We start from the raw sequence: 18,576 nt of genomic DNA, 5'->3' as shown, positions 1-18,576 counted from the left end.
TTTTGTAAAAGGATAAGGAATCCTGCACACTGAATACCTTGTATTAAATATTTAATGTTGGAACGTTTCGGTACTCAGACCTTCCTCAGACAAATGCTGAACGATGACAAGGAGCCATCTTTAAATAGGGAGGGGCTGCGCATCGGCTTCCAATTACATGTGAACATGTGAAAAACACAAAGCAAATTAATAAACATGTCGGATATGTGAGAAAAATAAATAGATACAAATGCATACAAAAAACAGACATAAAATTTACATAGGACGAAGCTCTCTGAGGTGGGGAGTGGCTCTCTTACGCACCAGGTCCAATCGCCTTTGGAAGGGAGGAAACTCCACATGTCATGGAAATATTCTGGAAACTTCAGAGCAATAACATCATATTAGAAGAGTCAAGTCCGCTAGACACATAAACAAGTCACACTGACAAAATTAACGAATCGAAATCGCCCCGGGGGAGGGAGGGGACTTATTTTTTATCAGTTGCGTGCATATATAGATAATGTACTTGAATACGAGACATAAAACAAATACAGTCTGGCCATTCTTGTACAGATCCCACAGGCACGCATAAAGCAATTAAGACAAGTAGGAGAGTAAACAATAGATAAATAAATAATTCGCCGACCTGTGCACGGGAGAATCTCGGAAATGTACTTTTCTTCAGACAATCTGAGTAGGAAAACACGCAAACAGCGGTACGTGAGTGAGCGAGTTTCTTCACTCACGTAGAAGACGTGGACGTTGCGCGTAAGAGAGCCACTCCCCACCTCAGAGAGCTTCTTCCTGTGTTAATTTTAAAGGAAGGTCTGCATGAGTACCGAAACATGACAACATTAAATATTTAATGCAAGGTATTCAGTGTGTGGGATTCCTTCTCCTTTTACACTACAGTCGGGACCCACCGCTCCCAGTCCGATGCACCTGAAAACAACGGATGTGCGGACCTCTCCATGACGAGTTATTCAGATTTTGCTATTAATCAACTTGACTATCGGCTTCATTCAGAGCCCTGCTTCTCTAACCTCTCAGATGCTGCTATCTCACAGCTGTTTTAATTGTTCCATGACAAAACACATCCTTCTTGTTTAATATCATGTATTTTAACATGATGTCCTCCAGATGCTCCGAAGGTTCCCTCAGTGTCGGTGAGGCCCTCTGGTGAAATAGTGGAGGGCAGTTCAGTGACTCTGACCTGCAGCAGTGATGCTAACCCAGCAGCTAATTATACCTGGTACAAGAAGAATGGAAATCCAGACCAGGAACCTTTCAGGACAGGACCACAGCTGGACTTTGTTTCCATCCAGTCCTCTGACTCTGGAGAGTTTTACTGCACAGCACAGAATGAGCTGGGAGAGAAGATATCTGACTCCACCTCTATTGATGTGAAATGTGAGTGATATATAATTAGTTCAAAGTAATCATCATTTTTTTTTTTTTTTTTTTTTTTTTTAACCCTTGATTAATGAGATGAAGGTTTTGCTGAGTGTTTATGTTTTTTCAGCTCTCCCTTGCTTGACATTCAATCTGCTACTGTAATTGAGTGAGAAGCTCCAGTGCAGGAGATAAAGTGCCTTGCTTAAGGGGCACCAAAGGTAGATGTTGAGGTGGAAATTGAATGTTTACTAGGTCACTTTTGTCACTCAGATTTTCTCAGCTGTTGTGAGGATTGGAACCATCAGACTTGTAGTCACACCACCCCATTTACTACTAATCTGATCATTTAAATCCAGTATGTGCCATTGCAAAAAACACATTCTTACTTTAAACTTATTTTCCAGATGGTCCCAAGATGCCTTCAGTGTCGGTGAGTCCCTCTGGTGAAATAGCGGAGGGCAGTTCAGTGACTCTGACCTGCAGCAGTGATGCTAACCCAGCAGCTACTTATACCTGGTACAAGAAGAATGGAAATCCAGTCCAGAAACCTTTCAGGACAGGACCACAGCTGGACTTTATTTCCATCCAGTCCTCTGACTCTGGAGAGTTTTACTGCACAGCGCAGAATGAGCTGGGGAAGAAGATATCTGACTCCACCTCTATTGATGTGAAATGTGAGTGATATATAATTAGTTCAAAGTAATCATCATTTTTTTTTTTTTTTTTTTTTTTTTAACCCTTGATTAATGAGATGAAGGTTTTGCTGAGTGTTTATGTTTTTTCAGCTCTGCCTTGCTTGACATTCAATCTGCTACTGTAATTGAGTGAGAAGCTCCAGTGCAGGAGATAAAGTGCCTTGCTTAAGGGGCACCAAAGGTAGATGTTGAGGTGGAAATTGAATGTTTACTAGGTCACTTTTGTCACTCAGATTTTCTCAGCTGTTGTGAGGATTGGAACCATCAGACTTGTAGTCACACCACCCCATTTACTACTAATCTGATCATTTAAATCCAGTATGTGCCATTGCAAAAAACACATTCTCACTTTAAACTTATTTTCCAGATGGTCCCAAGATGCCTTCAGTGTCCGTGAGTCCCTCTGGTGAAATAGTGGAGGGCAGTTCAGTGACTCTGACCTGCAGCAGTGATGCTAACCCAGCAGCTACTTATACCTGGTACAAGAAGAATGGAAATCCAGTCCAGAAACCTTTCAGGACAGGACCACAGCTGGACTTTATTTCCATCCAGTCCTCTGACTCTGGAGAGTTTTACTGCACAGTGCAGAATGAGCTGGGGAAGAAGACATCTGACTCCACCTCTATTGATGTGAAATGTGAGTGATATATAATTAGTTCAAAGTAATCTTTTTTTTTTTTTTTTATTTTTATTTTTTTTTTTTACCCTTGATTAACGAGATGAAGGTTTTGCTGAGTGTGTATGTTTTTTCAGCTTGACATTCAATCTGCTACTGTAGTTGAGTGAGCAGCTCCAGTGCAGGAGATAAAGTGCCTTGCTTAAGGGGCACCAAAGGTAGATGTTGAGGTGGAAATTGAATGTTTACTAGGTCACTTTTGTCACTCAGATTTTCTCAGCTGTTGTGAGGATTGGAACTATCAGACTTGTAGTCACGCCACCCCATTTATTACTAATCTGATCATTTAAATCCAATATGTGCCATTGCAAAAAACACATTCTCACTTTAAACTTATTTTCCAGATGGTCCCAAGATGCCTTCAGTGTCGGTGAGTCCCTCTGGTGAAATAGTGGAGGGCAGTTCAGTGAATCTGACCTGCAACAGTGATGCTAACCCAGCAGCTATTTATACCTGGTACAAGAAGAATGGAAATCCAGACCAGGAACCTTTCAGGACAGGACCACAGCTGGACTTTGTTTCCATCCAGTCCTCTGACTCTGGAAAGTTTTACTGCACAGCACAGAATGAGCTGGGAGAGAAGACATCTAACTCCACCTCTATTGATGTGCAATGTGAGTGAAATGGAATTGGTTCTCGATGTCATGTAGGTACAAATATCCTAAATCTGTCACTTGCACAACTCCTTAAAAAGTCCACAAGTTCAAATCAACAGGCAGAGGCAGAATCTCAAGGCAGGTAAAGGTCGGTACACAAGGCAGTCTGGAAACACAAGGGAAAACGCTGGAGAGTCGTAACATTAGAGCAAGACAATCTGGCACTGAGGGAGAGTAAACAGAGGGCTTATATACTGAGGGTGATGAGGCTGGAACAAGGGACAGGTGAGTAGTAATCAGGGGGAATGAGAAACAGGTGCAGTGAGGGAACAGGAAACTTGAAGTTGTCTGCAACGAAAGAGGAGTATTTCAAAATAAAACAGATGGATGCAGATGGATATAAATGGCAACAAAGAAAACATGACCTTAATACTGGGGACTTGATGGAGGAGTCATGACAACTTGGAGATAAAGAGCATTGCTTAAGGACCCACTGACAGTAACTGAGGGACAGGAGAGTGTTGCTTGTTGAATTTTTACACCAAGGTTTCCCCATTAGAAAGTCAAGTCAAGATTAGAAAAGTCAACCATCTTGTGGCACCACACAAAAACTGGTCTGATTATTTACATCCAGAATGTCTCATTGCAAAAACACATCCTCACTTTAACCTGAATTTCCAGATTCCTCTGCTGGAAAACACATGCAACATACGAATACAGTCAGGGCAACTCTCCACATCCTGATACCAGTCACTCTGTTTCTCCTGTATTTGTGCATCAGGTAACAGAATAAAAATCCACCAGTTGTATTCAAAGATTCCTTTGATATTTTATGAGTTTTCATGAATTGTAGATTATTGAATTTTTGTTTTCGGTTGATGAATCCAATCCAGGAAGAAGAAATCTCTCAACTCTGAGCAGAGCGACCCAGCACATACTGTACAGGTGAGAGAGAGAGAGAGAGAGAGAGAGACTATGGGCCCTATCTTGTGCCACCCGCTATCCGCTGCCACGACCGCTACCCGCAAATTGCGGATTTAGGAGCTTCCGCTATCCCTAAACGGTATCTTGCGCCACCCGCTACCCGCTATCCGTTATGCCGACTGCATCATTTGCGCCTGGAGGTGCGTCGTGGGCGTGTTTCATGCGCTATCCCTAAAGTCGCTATCTTGCGCACACACTTTAGGGATAGCGGATAGCGGGTGGTCAGGACCACCCGCTATCCGCTATCCCTAAAGTTTGGGCTGTTAGGAGAGCGCACCCAGGCGGCTTCAATGCACGCCCCGACGGAGCCTCGCCACGCACACGGTCGGACTGATACTGGGACGCCGCCGGAATGGACTGAGTATATTACTCATATAGACTGTTTAGAGGAAAGACTGTTTTAATTGGACACTTACCCCAGCATGTTTTATTGTTTTATCATAAGCCAGCAGCTGTGCTATATTTTTATTTTTAATATTTTATTTGCCCAATCTACCTTGTCAATAAATTAGTTTACACATAGTTCCACCTCTGCCTCTTGTGTGTGTGTGGTGTGGCCCGGGGATTTTACTCAATCAGTACAACCTTGTGACACGTCCACTTGGACACATGTGGCTCCACCTCCCGAATTAACTCGCCTATAATATAATATATAATATGTATATAAAGCCAACTTGCTTTAGCCTCAGTAGAAGCCCTGAGAAAATCTACCTCCCTCTCTCCATCGCGGGTTTAGGATTTAGGATTTAGGATAGCGCATCCTGGCCTTAAAGGCAATGGTACCTGGCACACTGATTGGTTTAACTGGCGTAACGCCCAAAACACACCTATGCATAATATAGCGGGTAGCGGAGGTGTTTTGCGGATAGCGGGAGGTGCACAAGATAGCAACTTTTACGGGGGAACGCCTCTTCCTAAATCCTAAATCCGCAAATAGCGGGTTTAGGGAGTCCGGCGCAAGATAGGGCCCAATATATTTTCCTGTCTCATCTTGTGTGTCTTCTCTCCCATCAGTCAGACTCTGATCCTGTGTATGAGAACATCCCTGCAGCACAGATAGAAGCCACAGAGGAGCAGGAAGACCAGGTATGAAGTCCACTCAGGGTTAGACTGTATATTTTCCTGTCTCATCTTGTGTGTCTTCTCTCCCATCAGTCAGACTCTGGTCCTGTGTATGAGAACGTCACTGCAGCACAGACAGAAGCCACAGAGGAGCAGGAAGACCAGGTGTAAAGTCGCCTCATGAAAAACCAGGACAGTTTCAAATTAAAATGATATTTCCACTGACATTTCCACAATCAAAATGTTCAAAACGCCCCTTGATTTCCAATGATACTCTGTGCAGCCAGTGTGTGTTTTGTCAGATGTCTGCGGAAACACAACCTTGAACGCAACTCTGATGCCCAGAGTCATTTTAGCCTCTTGTTCTGCAATGCTTTTTGTTCAACAAAGCCTACAAGGTCTTTTCTTTGCAAGAGTTGTAGCTGCTTTACTTATTGCCTTTTAAAATGATTTTAAGTTGAGCTTGAAAACCTGACCTGTGGCTCTGTACAGCAGCACAATGAAGCAGAAGACAGGAACAGAACTGAACATGGAAACATTGTGTTTGGGCTTTTTGCTGCAATAAATGTAAAATGTTACACCATACAAATAAAGAGATTCAGAACTGGTTTCATTGTACATTATTTGCTACAGTAAATCATGAGGCTTTCATATTAAATCTCAATATAATATATGTGACAGCACAATGAACTGGATATCATCCTTTTTAGATAACAGACAACATTGCACTAGAATAAAAGGTTATCAGTCTTACTTTCTAGATTACACTGTCGGGGTCCCTCAAGGGTCCGTTTTAGGACCTCTGCAGTTCACCATCTATATCAATGATTTGTGAATCACCTGTGTTGATGTCCACATACAAATGTACAGTGGTGTGAAAAAGTGTTTGCCCCCTCCCTGATTTCTTTTTTTTTTTGCATGTTTGTCACACTTAAATGTTTCAGATCGTCAAACAAATTTAAATATAAGGCAAAGATAACACAAGTAAACACAAAATGCAGTTTTTAAATGAAGGTTTTTATTATTAAGGGGGGAAAAAAATCAAACCTACATGGCCCTGTGTGAAAAAGTGTTTGCCCCCTAAACCTAATAAGTGGTTGGGCCACCCTTAGCAGCAACAACTGCAATCAAGTGTTTGCGATAACTTGTAATGAGTCTCTTACAGTGCTGTGCAGGAATTTTGGCCCACTCATCTTTGCAGAATTGTTGTAATTCAGCTACATTGGAGGGTTTTTGAACATGAACCGCCTTTTGAAGGTCATGCCACAGCATCTCAATAGGATTCAGGTCAGGACTTGGACTAGGCCACTCCAAAGTCTTCATTTTGTTTTTCTTCAGCCATTCAGAGGTGGACTTGCTGGTGTGTTTTGGATCATTGTCCTGCTGCATAACACAAGTGCGCTTGAGTTTGAGGTCATGAACTGATGGCCGGACATTGTCCTTCAGGATTTCCTGGTAGAGAGCAGAATTCATGGTTCCATCAATTATGGCAAGTCGTCCAGGTCCTGAAGCAGCAAAGCAGCCCCAGACCATTACACTACCACTACCATGTTTGACTGTTGGTATGATGTTATTTTCATGAAATGCTGTGTTAGTTTTATGCCAGATGTAACAGGATGCACACCTTCCAAAAAGTTCAACCTTTGTCTCGTCAGTCCACAGAATATTTTCCCAAAAGTCTTGGGGATCATCAAGATGTTTACTGGCAAAACTGAGTTGAGCCTTTATGTTCTTTTTGGTCAGCAGTGGTTTTCGCCTTGGAACTCTCCCATGGATGCCATTTTTGCCTAGTCTCGTTCTTATTGTTGAATCATGGACACTGACCTTTACTGAGGCAAGTGAGGCCTGCAGTTCTTTAAATGTTGTTCTGGCTTCTTTTGTGACCTCTTGGATGAGTCGTAGCTGCACTCTTGGGGTAATTTTGGTCGGCCGGCCACTCCTGGGAAGGTTCACCACTGTTCCATGTTTTCGCCATTTGTGAATAATGGCTCTCACTGTGGTTCACTAGAGTGCCAAAGCTTTAGCAATGGCTTTGTAACCTTTTCCAGACTGATAGATCTCAATAACTTTCTTTCCCATTTGTTCCTGAATTTCTTTGGATCTCAGCATGATGTCTAGCTTTTGAGGATCTTTTGGTCTACCTCACTTTGTCAGAAAGGTCCTACTTAAGTGATTTCTTGATTGAGAATAGGTATGGCAGTAATCAGGCCCGGTTGTGGCTAGAGAAATTGAACTCAGCTGTGATAAACCACAGTGAAGTTATGTTTTAACAGGGGGGCAAACACTTTTTCACACAGGGCCATGTAGGTTTGGATTTTTTTTCCCCCTTAATAATAAAAACCTTCATTTAAAAACTGCATTTTGTGTTTACTTGTGTTATCTTTGTCTTTGCAGATGACACGGTCATATATGTTGATTCAAATCAACACATCAAGCGGCTTTACAACTCACAAGAGCTGTGGAGAAAACAACTATCCAACTCGCATTCGTCTTTAAATGTGTCCGAGACTGTCGCTGTGTTTTTCTCCATGAAGCAAGTCAACACTCCTAATCCTGAGAGCTTGTTCAAAGGAGAAAAGGTAGACGATGTCAACCATTTTAAGTGTTTAGGCCTGATTATCGAATCATATTTAAATTTTAAGAAACACACTAAGTATATCTCAGGGAAAATCAAACATAGTTGAATAAATTTCAAAATTATTTGTAATTACTTAAATACATGTGCAGATTTGATGTACATGCACTCAGTGGTATTGTCACATCTGTGTTATTGTGACACCTCCTGGTCACAGGCATGTACAACAACACAACCACTTGGTGAACTGTTTAAATGAGCTCTTAATGCACCAGACAAGAAAGAAAAACTCCTCCCACAACTGCAAAATTAATGAAAATTACATTATAAATACATTTTTTATAAGCAGTGTGTGTTCACTTTATAAGACTCGTGGTTTAGCTCCCCCACCCCTTAAACAGTTTATTCCAGAAGCTCCTGGTGAAATATGACATATCAGATCATCAACGAGTGGAGACTGTTACGTAAAAAAATGTTGGACATTATTTGCTCAAACTGCTTTTTCAGTTGCAGCAACAAAACAGTGGAATACTGTCCCTACAAATATTAGAGTGTATTTGTGTTAGCATCATGTCTTCTGTTTGATGTGGTGATCAGTTTTACAAAGTTTAGTGTTTTATATTGTCGAGTATATTATAATTGTACAATATAGTGCCAACTACAATTATACTACCTTTTACCATAGCCTGAAATTAGTATCAGCTATACTTGCTATTGTAATATATGATAAAATGATGGTCATGTTCTCATTTTGATTGGACCATTATTGTTTTATATTAGACTGCAGTTGTCTAGTAGAGCTGGTCCATGGGACGCTTTGTGTTTGTCGGACTGTTCATGTTTTTCATTCAGATAGTCTAATATACATGTTTCATGAACTGCTCACAATAGTGACTTCATAAACAACTCATGCATGTGGCCTGTAGCAATGTGTAATTAAATGTGTGGAACAGTCTGTAGACTGTTTTTCAGCACAATGTGACATAAATTAAAAAAAAAAAAAAAAAAAAGTTTCCCACTCCAAATGTCTGATTGTCTGCAATCGGGCCTGGTGTTGGACTTCCAGATACATACACCTCCTGTCCATGTAGTAAATCATTTGCTTCAGTTTAGAACAATATTGGTCTTTGGTTGCAGAAAAACAGAAAAAAGAATTTTGCCTGTTGTAGAAAGCAAAAACATCATATATTTCTGCCAGTTTTTAAACACAAGTGGTACAGACCCGTATCCAGAAAGAAATGACAGAGGGACACTAAACATTCTGGGGGGGCAGTGCCTGCGCTGGCAAAAAAATTTTACGCCATTTTTTTCAGCCAGATTTAGAGGGTTATCTCATTTCTCATTGTTTTTCTAAGTTCTCACCACACCTACCTCTGTGTTTTTGACATCTATCTATCTATCTATCTATCTATCTATCTGTCTGTGTCTGTCTGTCTGTCTGTATGTGTCTCTCTGTGTGTATGTCTGTACAGATAGATAGATAGATAGATAGATAGATATAAAATATCTAAATATGAAAATATTATACAACACGTAGATCCGACAGAGCAATCTGACTGGTCAATCAGATGTTTAGAATGTGGTCAAATGAGCATGACAGCACGCGTAGCCGTGCTCAAATGAAAAGTACCTCAATCACTGAAAATATTACTCCACCTATATCTTATTGCCCGAATCTGTGTGGTTTCTATGGCAACACGAAACGTTTCACTGAAACCTGCATCCAAAGCTGCTGTCAACTTTGTTAGCATAATGGGGTGTTTTGTTGTCAATTTTGATTTATTTGGTGACCTAAGTTTGGATAAACGGCTGAATGAGGAAGACAAGACAGAACAGAAAAAGTGATGAGTGAAGAGCTGGATCAGCTGGAGAGGTCAGGAAATGAAGCCAGTATGGCCGGGTCCACGTCTTGGGCCCTCAAATGTCTACAAGACTACCTGACAGTACGGACGGACAGTACCTGCTGAGGCAGAGTCAGCACCACGGACAGTACCCACTGATGCAGATTCAGCACCACGGACAGTACCTGCTGAGGCAGATTCAGCACCACGGACAGTACCTGTACGATTCTCCACGGAGATGTGCAGGCTATAACTTTGCTCTTGTTAATGTTATTAGTTATCAATTAGCCAATTAATCATTATTAATGTGTTTAGTCTTTATGACATGCCTAGGCCATTGATTGAATTAATTTGTCAATTTGTTTGCATCTGTACATTGAAATGAACATTTAATAAATCAACACATCTGTGAAAACTGTCATCTTTATTTCAGAGGTAAATTGATAACAGCCTGCTGACCAGATTTGACGGCCCAAGACGTTGACCGGGCCGTACTGGCTTCATTTCCTGACCTCTCCAGCTGATCCAGCTCTTCACTCGTCACTCTCGCATAATTTAGTGATAGGAATTCCGGCTCTTTTTAGAAAACCGGCTCTTTTGGCTCGGCTCACTAAAAAGAGCCAGCTCTTTTGGCTCAAGCGGCTCTTCAGATTTTTTTGTTGCTTAAATTAATTTATTACCAACGATAATGTAAAATTATACACAAAATTATACACTAATGTTAAAAAAAACATGCGTTATTTTTTATTATATAAATATGCCATTATTTATTCACTCTACATAGTGCTACAAAAAATAAATTATAAAATACAAAAACAAACTTTTAACTATTCATAATTGAACTTTCAACTATTTCAAACGTTTAACTTTTTTTCTATTAAACAAATGTAAAGTGAAACAACACAGAATGACTGCAAAACACACAACCCAACAAAATATAAATTAAAATATGTAAGACAAAAAGAAAAAAATCAGCATACAGATAACTTGTCTTTAGTTAAGACTGGCATTGAGAAACACCAAGTGCCACAGCTTTGAGGAGCTGATCTCTGTCGGTAATTATCTGCTCTGTTTTGGAAAAGATTCTCTCAGACCTCCTGTTCTCCTGTTTGTATGTGCTGTGTGTGTGTGTGTGTGTAACTGCCGCCCCTCCCCCCTTTGCTCAGCGCAGACGCAGAGACGACACCACACGTATTGATCAATCATGTGTGACTTGAAGAAAAAAAAAGTGAGGGAGAGAGGAGGGGGAAAAAGTGGCTCCCGTCGTTCACTTCAAAGTGCCAGCTCTAAGAGCCGTTTCATTCGTGACAGACACATCACTATTGGACAGCCAGTCAGCTGTTTTTTCCACAGCTCTTGTGAGTTGTAAAGCCCAGGGACGGTTTTTGCTATGGGCAATGTGGGCAACCGCCCAGGGCGCAATCTACTTGGGGGCGCACAAGCGCCGTCCAAAAAAAAAAAAAAAGTGCGTCCGCGGGAAAAAAAAAAAAAAAAAATCGTTTCTAGACTAATATCGCTCATTTCCATGTCAAGTTTGTGCAGTGGGCGCTGAGGCGCCCCTACTATCACGTCAACTTGCTGCTGAGAGTCATGTATACAGGTCGTGTGTGTCAGAAGAAAAGGCAAGGGGGAGGGGGGCGCGGGGGATCAACTTGCGACTGCAGAGGCTGTGCGCAGGTTGTGAGTCTCAGGAAAAGCAAAGGGGAGGGGGGCGGGGGATAGACTAACCTCTGATATGAAAGATCCCAGGCCAAACAACACAAACTGCTGCTTCCAAATAAATTGTATTTCATTCATATATTCATCATTAATATAGACCCCTTATAGCTACATGTAATTTATTGGGTTATGTGAAAATGCCAAACAACAACAACAACAACAAAAAGTCAATGGAGTATCATGGACAAAAGGCCAAAAAAAACATCAGGTGCCCAGTTCAGAAAGAGAAGGAGAGAAGAAGGGGAGAAACGTTCAAAAGATAAAGGTATGCAAGTCTCTATGCGTGACGTTAATTGTGCATGTAATGAAACAGTAGCCTATACCCTATTTATTAGCCTCTTGCTAATATGTTGCCACTTAGCCACAGAATTTTTTTTTTTTTTTTTTTTTTTTTGGTTTTTAGTTTTGCTGAACTAGCAACTATTAGAATTTTAGGCATCATGTCATGGAATTAATTTCACCCATAGGCTAGTTTGTGTTTGCAACACAACAAGTGCAAGTTCACATTGGCCTGTTAGTCTGTGGATTTGGTAAACAATACATCCTGACTGTGGAATTTTTAATTTTTTTTGCTATACGTGGGTCTATGGTAACCTAAATAACTTCCTATACACTGACATGACATTTTTTAAGCTATATGTGATATAGCTTTATGAGTAATTTCTAGTGTGTTATTCTTAGTTAATAGGATGTTAACAAATGATAGGCCTGATGTGGTGGGGGTGGGGGGGTGGGGGACGGTTCGCCCAGGGCGCAAAACTAGCCAGGGCCGCCTCTGGTAAAGCCGCTTGATATTTTGATTTGAATTAACATATATGACCGTGTCATCTACATACATTTGTATGTGGACATCAGCACAGGTGATTGACAAATCATTGATAAAGATGGTGAACTGCAAAGGTCTTAAAATGGACCCTTGAGGGACCCCGACAGTGCAATCTAGAAAGTAAAACTTTGATTGTTTATTCTAGTGCAATGTTGTCTGTTACCTAAACAGGATGATATCCAGTTCATTGTTCTGTCACATATATTATGTTGAGATAGTTTTAATATGACAACCTCATGATTCACTGTATCAAACGGCTTTTTTGAATCAATGAAGATGGCAAAAGCTACAGCCTACTTTTTTATTTTGTTCAATAAAATAACAACAGACTACAATGTCATTCATGTTAAACACATTTTCCACAGTTAATGATGTACAATGAAAACAGTTCTGAATCTCTTTATTTGTATGATGTAACATTTTACATTTATTACAGAAAAAAAGCCCAAACACAGTGTTTCCATGTTTCAGTTCTGTTCCTGTCTTCTGCTTCAGTGTGCTGCTGTACAGAGCCACAGGTCAGGTTTTCAAACCCAACTTAAAATCATTTTAAAAGGCAATAAGTAAAGCAACTGTAACTCTTGCAAAGAAAAGACCCTGTGGGCTTTGTTGAACAAAAAGCATTGCAGAACAAGAGGCTAAAATGACTCGGGGTATCAGAGTTGCTTTCAAGGTTGTGTGTCTCCTGACATCCGACAAAACACACACTGGCTGTAAAGAGTATCATTAAAAACCAAGGGGAGTTACATTTTGGAAGTGTAAACGTCATTTTCATTTGAGACTCGTGGTTTTTCATGAGGCTCCAACCTGAGTGAACTTTACACCTGGTCTTCCTGCTCCTCTGTGGCTTCTGTCTGTGCTGCAGTGACGTTCGCATACACAGGATCAAAGTCTGACTGATGGGAGGGAAGACACACAAGATGAGACAAGAAAATACATTCTCTCTCTCTCTCTCTCTCTCTCTCTCTCTCTCTCTCTCTCTCTCTCACCTGTACAGTCTGTACTGGGTCACTCTGCTCAGTTTTCTTCTTCCTGGATTGCATTCAGATAGATAGATAGATAGATAGATAGATACTTTATTCATCCCGAAGGAAATTCACAGTTTTCAGCAGTATCCACAGAGTACAAGATTAAGTAAATCAAAAATAAAGAATAAGTAAATAATAAATAAAGAATAAAAGATAAAAGATGACCCTGGAGATCTAAAGATCTAAGTACCAATGTGCAAAAAAACAATGTGCAATAAACCAATAAAACCAGTGTGCATCGATGTATACAATGTGCATAGATGAGGGCAATGTGCAAATTTACAGTATAAACAGATGATAAATAAATAAATAGCACCCAGATGATAAATAGATGATAAAAAGCCAATAAAACCAGTGTGCATCGATGTATACAATGTGCATAGATGTGGGCAATGTCCAAATTCACAGTATAAACAGAAAAACAGATGATAAATAGCAGTAAGCAATATATACACTATAAACGAGGATAAAAAATAGAAATATGAACAGTTTAAACAGCAGGGGAACAACACGCCTGGGTTTGGAACAACACGCTCCGACGGAGGTTCACGGTTGGTGCGAGACCATGAGACCAAGTGACAGAACCCGACGCCCGGGACTGGGACTCAGGAACTGTCAGACTTGAGCCCTTCCCCTCCAGTCTTTGCGTGTTATCTTCCAGAAGTGCAGTGTGTGTGTGTGTGTGTGTGTGTGTGTGTGGAGGGGGGTGGGGTGGGGTGGGGTGTGTGTGTGTGTGTGTGTTTGGGGGGGGGCAGCAGGGGTGGTAGTTAAACAAAAATCCAACAATCTACAGTTCATGAAAACTCATAAAATATGAAAGGAATCTTTGAAAAGAAGTGATGGATTTTTATTCTGTTACCTGATGCACAAATAGAGGAGAAACAGAGCAATTGGTTTCAGGATGAGTAGAGTTGCCCTGACTGCATTCGTATGTTTCATTTCTTTTCCAGCAGGGGGATCTGGAAATTAAGGATAAAGTGAGGATGTGTTTTTGCAATGGCACATACGGTATGTAAATAATCAGGCTACTTATAATCAGCTGTGAAGGTGATGCCACTGGATGTTTGACGTTTCTAATCTCCAGTACATCTTATTACAATGACGTAAAACTTCATTTAAATATTTTAGAAATAAAATTTGCCTGTGGTTAGTTACATAGGGTGACGTCATGTCATGTCTGACAGAGCATGAACTAGGAACAATTTGCTTAGGTGGTACCTGGGAAATTTGGTTTGGTAAATCGTTCTACAAGGTCTGAAAAGTTTGGGAACCTCTGCCTTAAGCTGCACTTTATCTCCATGTGCTGTAGTCTGTGTCTTTAAAACAAGGCAGAGCTGAAAAAACACACACACCTTTCAAAACCTTTACCTGGTTAATAAAAACTAAAGGTGACAGATTTAGGATATTTTTTCCCACATGATATCAAGAACCAATTCCATTTCACTCACATTTCACATCAATAGAGGTGGAGTCAGATGTCTTCTCCCCCAATTCATTCTGCGCTGTGCAGTAAAACTCTCCAGAGTCAGAGGACTGGATGGAAACAAAGTCCAGCTGTGGTCCTGTCCTGAAAGGTTCCTGGTCTGGATTTCCATTCTTCGTGTACCAGGTATAATTAGCTGCTGGATTAGCATCACTACTGCAGGTCAGAGTCACTGAACTGCCCTCCACTATTTCACCAGAGGGACTCACCAACACTGAGGGAACCTTCGGAGCATCTGGAAAATAAGGTTAAAGTGAGGATGTGTTTTTGCAATGACACATGCTGCATGTAAATAATCAGACTAGTTGTAAAGAGCCTTGAAGATGATATCACAAGATATTTGATGTTTCTAATCCTCAGTCCAGCTGGGGAAACCTTGGTGTAAAACTTCAGTAAGTCTCAGTATGTCTCTCATTTACTACTGTCAGTGTGTCTATGCAGTGTACTTTATCTCCAAATGTTTTAGTGTGTGAACATATTAAAAAAAAAAAGCAGAGATGATAAAAGCATGTACACCTTTTAAAACCTTTCCTTGGTTAATAAAAACTAAAGGTGACAGATTTAGGATATTTGTTCCCACATGATATCGAGAACCAGTTCCATTTCACTCACGTTTCACATCAATAGAAATATAGTCAGATCTTTTTCCTCCAAGCTCATTCTGCGCTGTGCAGTAAAACTCTCCAGAGTCAGAGGACTGGATGGAAATAAAATCAAGCAATAGTCCTGTCCTAAAAGGTTCCTGGCTTGGATTTCCATTCTTCTTGTACCAGGTATAAGTAGCTGCTGGGTTAGCATCACTGCTGCAGGTCAGAGTCACTGAACTGCCCTCCACTATTTCACCAGAGGGCCTCACCGACACTGAGGGAATCTTCGGATCATCTGCGGGGCATAATGATAACATATATGACAATGTGTATTGTCATGGAACAAAGTCAAATAGTAAACAGTTCATAGCTGTGGGACGTCAGAATCCTAAAGGTTAGAGAACCAGGTCTGTGAATGAAGCTGATAAACATGTTGATGAAGTGTTGAATAACTACCATTGTGTTAGAGGCAATTATTTTAGTGGACAAAGTTTGTGTAACCATGTGTCTGCATATACGCGTGTGTGTGTGTGTGTGTGTGTGTGCGCGTGTGTGTGTGTGAGTGTGAGTGTGTATGTGTGCATGCATGTGTGTATGTGTGTTGGGGGTTGGTGCTTTAAAATACACACTTCTATGTCACCATGATAGTGACATGCTGTGAAATAAACTCACACACTGAAGGAGAGCGGAAACTCTCATGTCCTTTTACAGCACAGGAATAGCTGTTACCAAGATAAATTTTGACTTCATAATAAGTGACATTTCCTTCCCTAATTTTCTCTTCATTCCTGTACCAGACGTAGGAAACACCACCAGCTAGAGGACAGTTGCTGACACACTCCAGCTCTGCCTGGTATTGGTAGACTGATGATCTGATCACCTGCACCTGGAGATCTGGATCTGTGAACATGGAGCAGAACTTTCATTGGATACTACTGTAAATACTCAAACACACACACACACACACACACACACTTTTCCTTGATTTTTAACATTATTTGGAACTACATAAATAAATTAATAGTCTAATGACAATGTTACCTGTGATTTTTAAAGTGACTCCACTAGATTCCCGTCCTTGTTGGTTTGTTGTGAACTCACACACATAGTCAGCTGAGTCACTCTCTCTCAGGTCTTTGATTGTCAGTGTTTTGTAAGGCCGATCATCATGAAACTCCACACGACCGTCAGAGTTTGGGCCCGGCTCCAGATTCACAAATTCACTTTCTGTCTTTTTAATAAACCATGATGCTTCTCTAATATTATCCGGATGCTGATCATTGTAGTTGCAGTCTATGTCCACTGTTGATCCTCTGAAGGCACAGATCTCAGTAGGAGTGTAAGTCAATCCCGAGACATACTGGCCCTGTCCCACTGCAACACAGAGAACATCAAAAACCAGAATCACAAACTACTATTTTCCCCCAAACCACTTTGGTACTCACTTCCTCTCAGCTTCATCGAAAGTCAATGAGACAAAGAAAATCTTAATGCCAAGATGGTTTTCAGAAAAGGGAACCTGGACAAACCTCAAACTCCTCAGAACAACAAATGCTGATGTACTGCAGCTGCTGTGTAAGCTCCTCATTATACACCTAAGTACTGTAGAAATCAATGTGCGATTCCTGTCAGTTGACCATCACAAATTATCAAAGACAAGGGAATATTTGAGCTTTGCTCCAAATCCACTGTTTACAAAAAGTTGACAACAGCCCTCCATATTTATTGCCAGTGTCAAAGTTACTGTAGGCATATGGGTAAATATTCAGTTTAGGAGCCATCTCAAGTTATTTGCATATAAAAGAGCTTGTTAATCAGAATCAGTGTATGCATTCTCAGATGCTGACTGATTAATTTCAAGTAGAAAGCCATCATTTGTTAGCATGGGGTGCTGTGGCTTTGGCCTTTTTCATGGTAGATGTGTAGCACCTCTGTGAGCTGTAATGGCACTCTGTCACTCAGAGGGGCGCAGAGCAAATTGAAGGTTGCTGGCTATTAAAATTGAGCAGCTGTAGCTGTCAAAATAAATCATAAATTAACCAGAAATCTGTCTCTAGAGCTGCCCCTGGCCAAACTGGGGCTCTAAGCAAATTTTGTTATCAGGCCTCCAGGCGCATGCTCCCGCTCACCCACCAGGTTTACAATAGGGACAAAATCAGGGCATCTCAGCTGACTGGACTTGGCACTTGGGGGTCTCACCAGCCACATTTTCACATGAGGACCCCAGCGCAACATGAGGCCCTACACACACCACAAGTTGTGCATTTAGGGAGGGGCGGCCCTGTCTGCCACTCACTGTCATAAAACGATTCAAGGCAGATTATTGTGCACTCTAAATGAAAAAAGAGGTGTCATTTTCTAAAGAGAGGTTGGTAAAATCAGTCATTTTTTCATCTATGTTCATCTATGTTTTAGCAATATTTAATCATTGACTACATTTTGTTTTTGGACCCCTCCTGATGAGTCCATTAAGTCCATTTTAAAATTCCTCAAAAAACCAACTCAAGCACATTTAAGCTTCTTATCATTAAAATGGAGTTGATTAGCACACCGGCCCAGTGTCTAAAATGTAAATGTACGATACCTGGCACAGACAGAAGGAAGACAACAAATCCACACGCTGCTGCTGTAAAACTCATAGCTGCTCCTCTCCTCTCCCTGTTGAGGCTTCAGAGACATTAAAACACATCAACAGTGAGGCCTAGATCATGTACAGAACATGAGAGGTCTATCAGTCACATCAGCAAACCTTTCAAATAGCTGTTGAATCTCTAGGCAAAGCTATAAAAAATGTGAAATGAATCAAAACCTCTTATAATAAAGGGCTTCATCATGAAAGGGAAGTTGGTGTGACACAGACACTTAGAGTTAAAAATGAACCAGTTTCTATTCCTCTTTTCATCTGAAAAAAGAATGACACAGAGAATGCTGGTAAATGACCAAGTTTATTAAAGATTATTGCACCCATCTGTTTTTGTTTTCATCTGAAAGCGAGCCAGAGAGAGCGCCCTCTGCCTGGACTCCTGCAGGACCACATCAGTAACTCCTACAGGTGTGCACGTCTCCATACAGCTCCGTTCCTCTGAAAGCAACAGAGATCTGGTTTAAAGATATGTTCATATTCCCC

At 40.9% G+C, this 18,576-nt stretch overlaps 1 protein-coding gene across 1 annotated transcript in view; it reads right to left on the bottom strand.

Annotated features, from left to right (window-relative positions):
- The window catches only part of LOC115357936 (B-cell receptor CD22-like), a 51,867-nt gene extending 33,582 nt beyond the window's left edge, over positions 1-18,285 (bottom strand). Inside the window, exons 1-5 of the mRNA XM_030049699.1 lie at positions 18,259-18,285; positions 18,034-18,116; positions 16,491-16,823; positions 16,122-16,349; positions 15,475-15,744 (exon numbers count right to left, since the gene is read on the bottom strand). Of these exons, the coding sequence (XP_029905559.1) occupies positions 15,475-15,744; positions 16,122-16,349; positions 16,491-16,823; positions 18,034-18,088 (886 nt within the window). The 5' untranslated portion in view covers positions 18,089-18,116; positions 18,259-18,285. The remainder of the gene's footprint in view (positions 1-15,474; positions 15,745-16,121; positions 16,350-16,490; positions 16,824-18,033; positions 18,117-18,258) is intronic.
- Positions 18,286-18,576: the final 291 nt, after the last annotated feature.

This window comes from Myripristis murdjan, chromosome 1 (genome assembly GCF_902150065.1).
Source record: "Myripristis murdjan chromosome 1, fMyrMur1.1, whole genome shotgun sequence".
Taxonomy (NCBI): domain Eukaryota; kingdom Metazoa; phylum Chordata; class Actinopteri; order Holocentriformes; family Holocentridae; genus Myripristis; species Myripristis murdjan.
The sequence above is the reverse complement of the archived record's forward strand: the minus strand, read 5'-3'. Positions and strand labels throughout refer to the sequence as shown.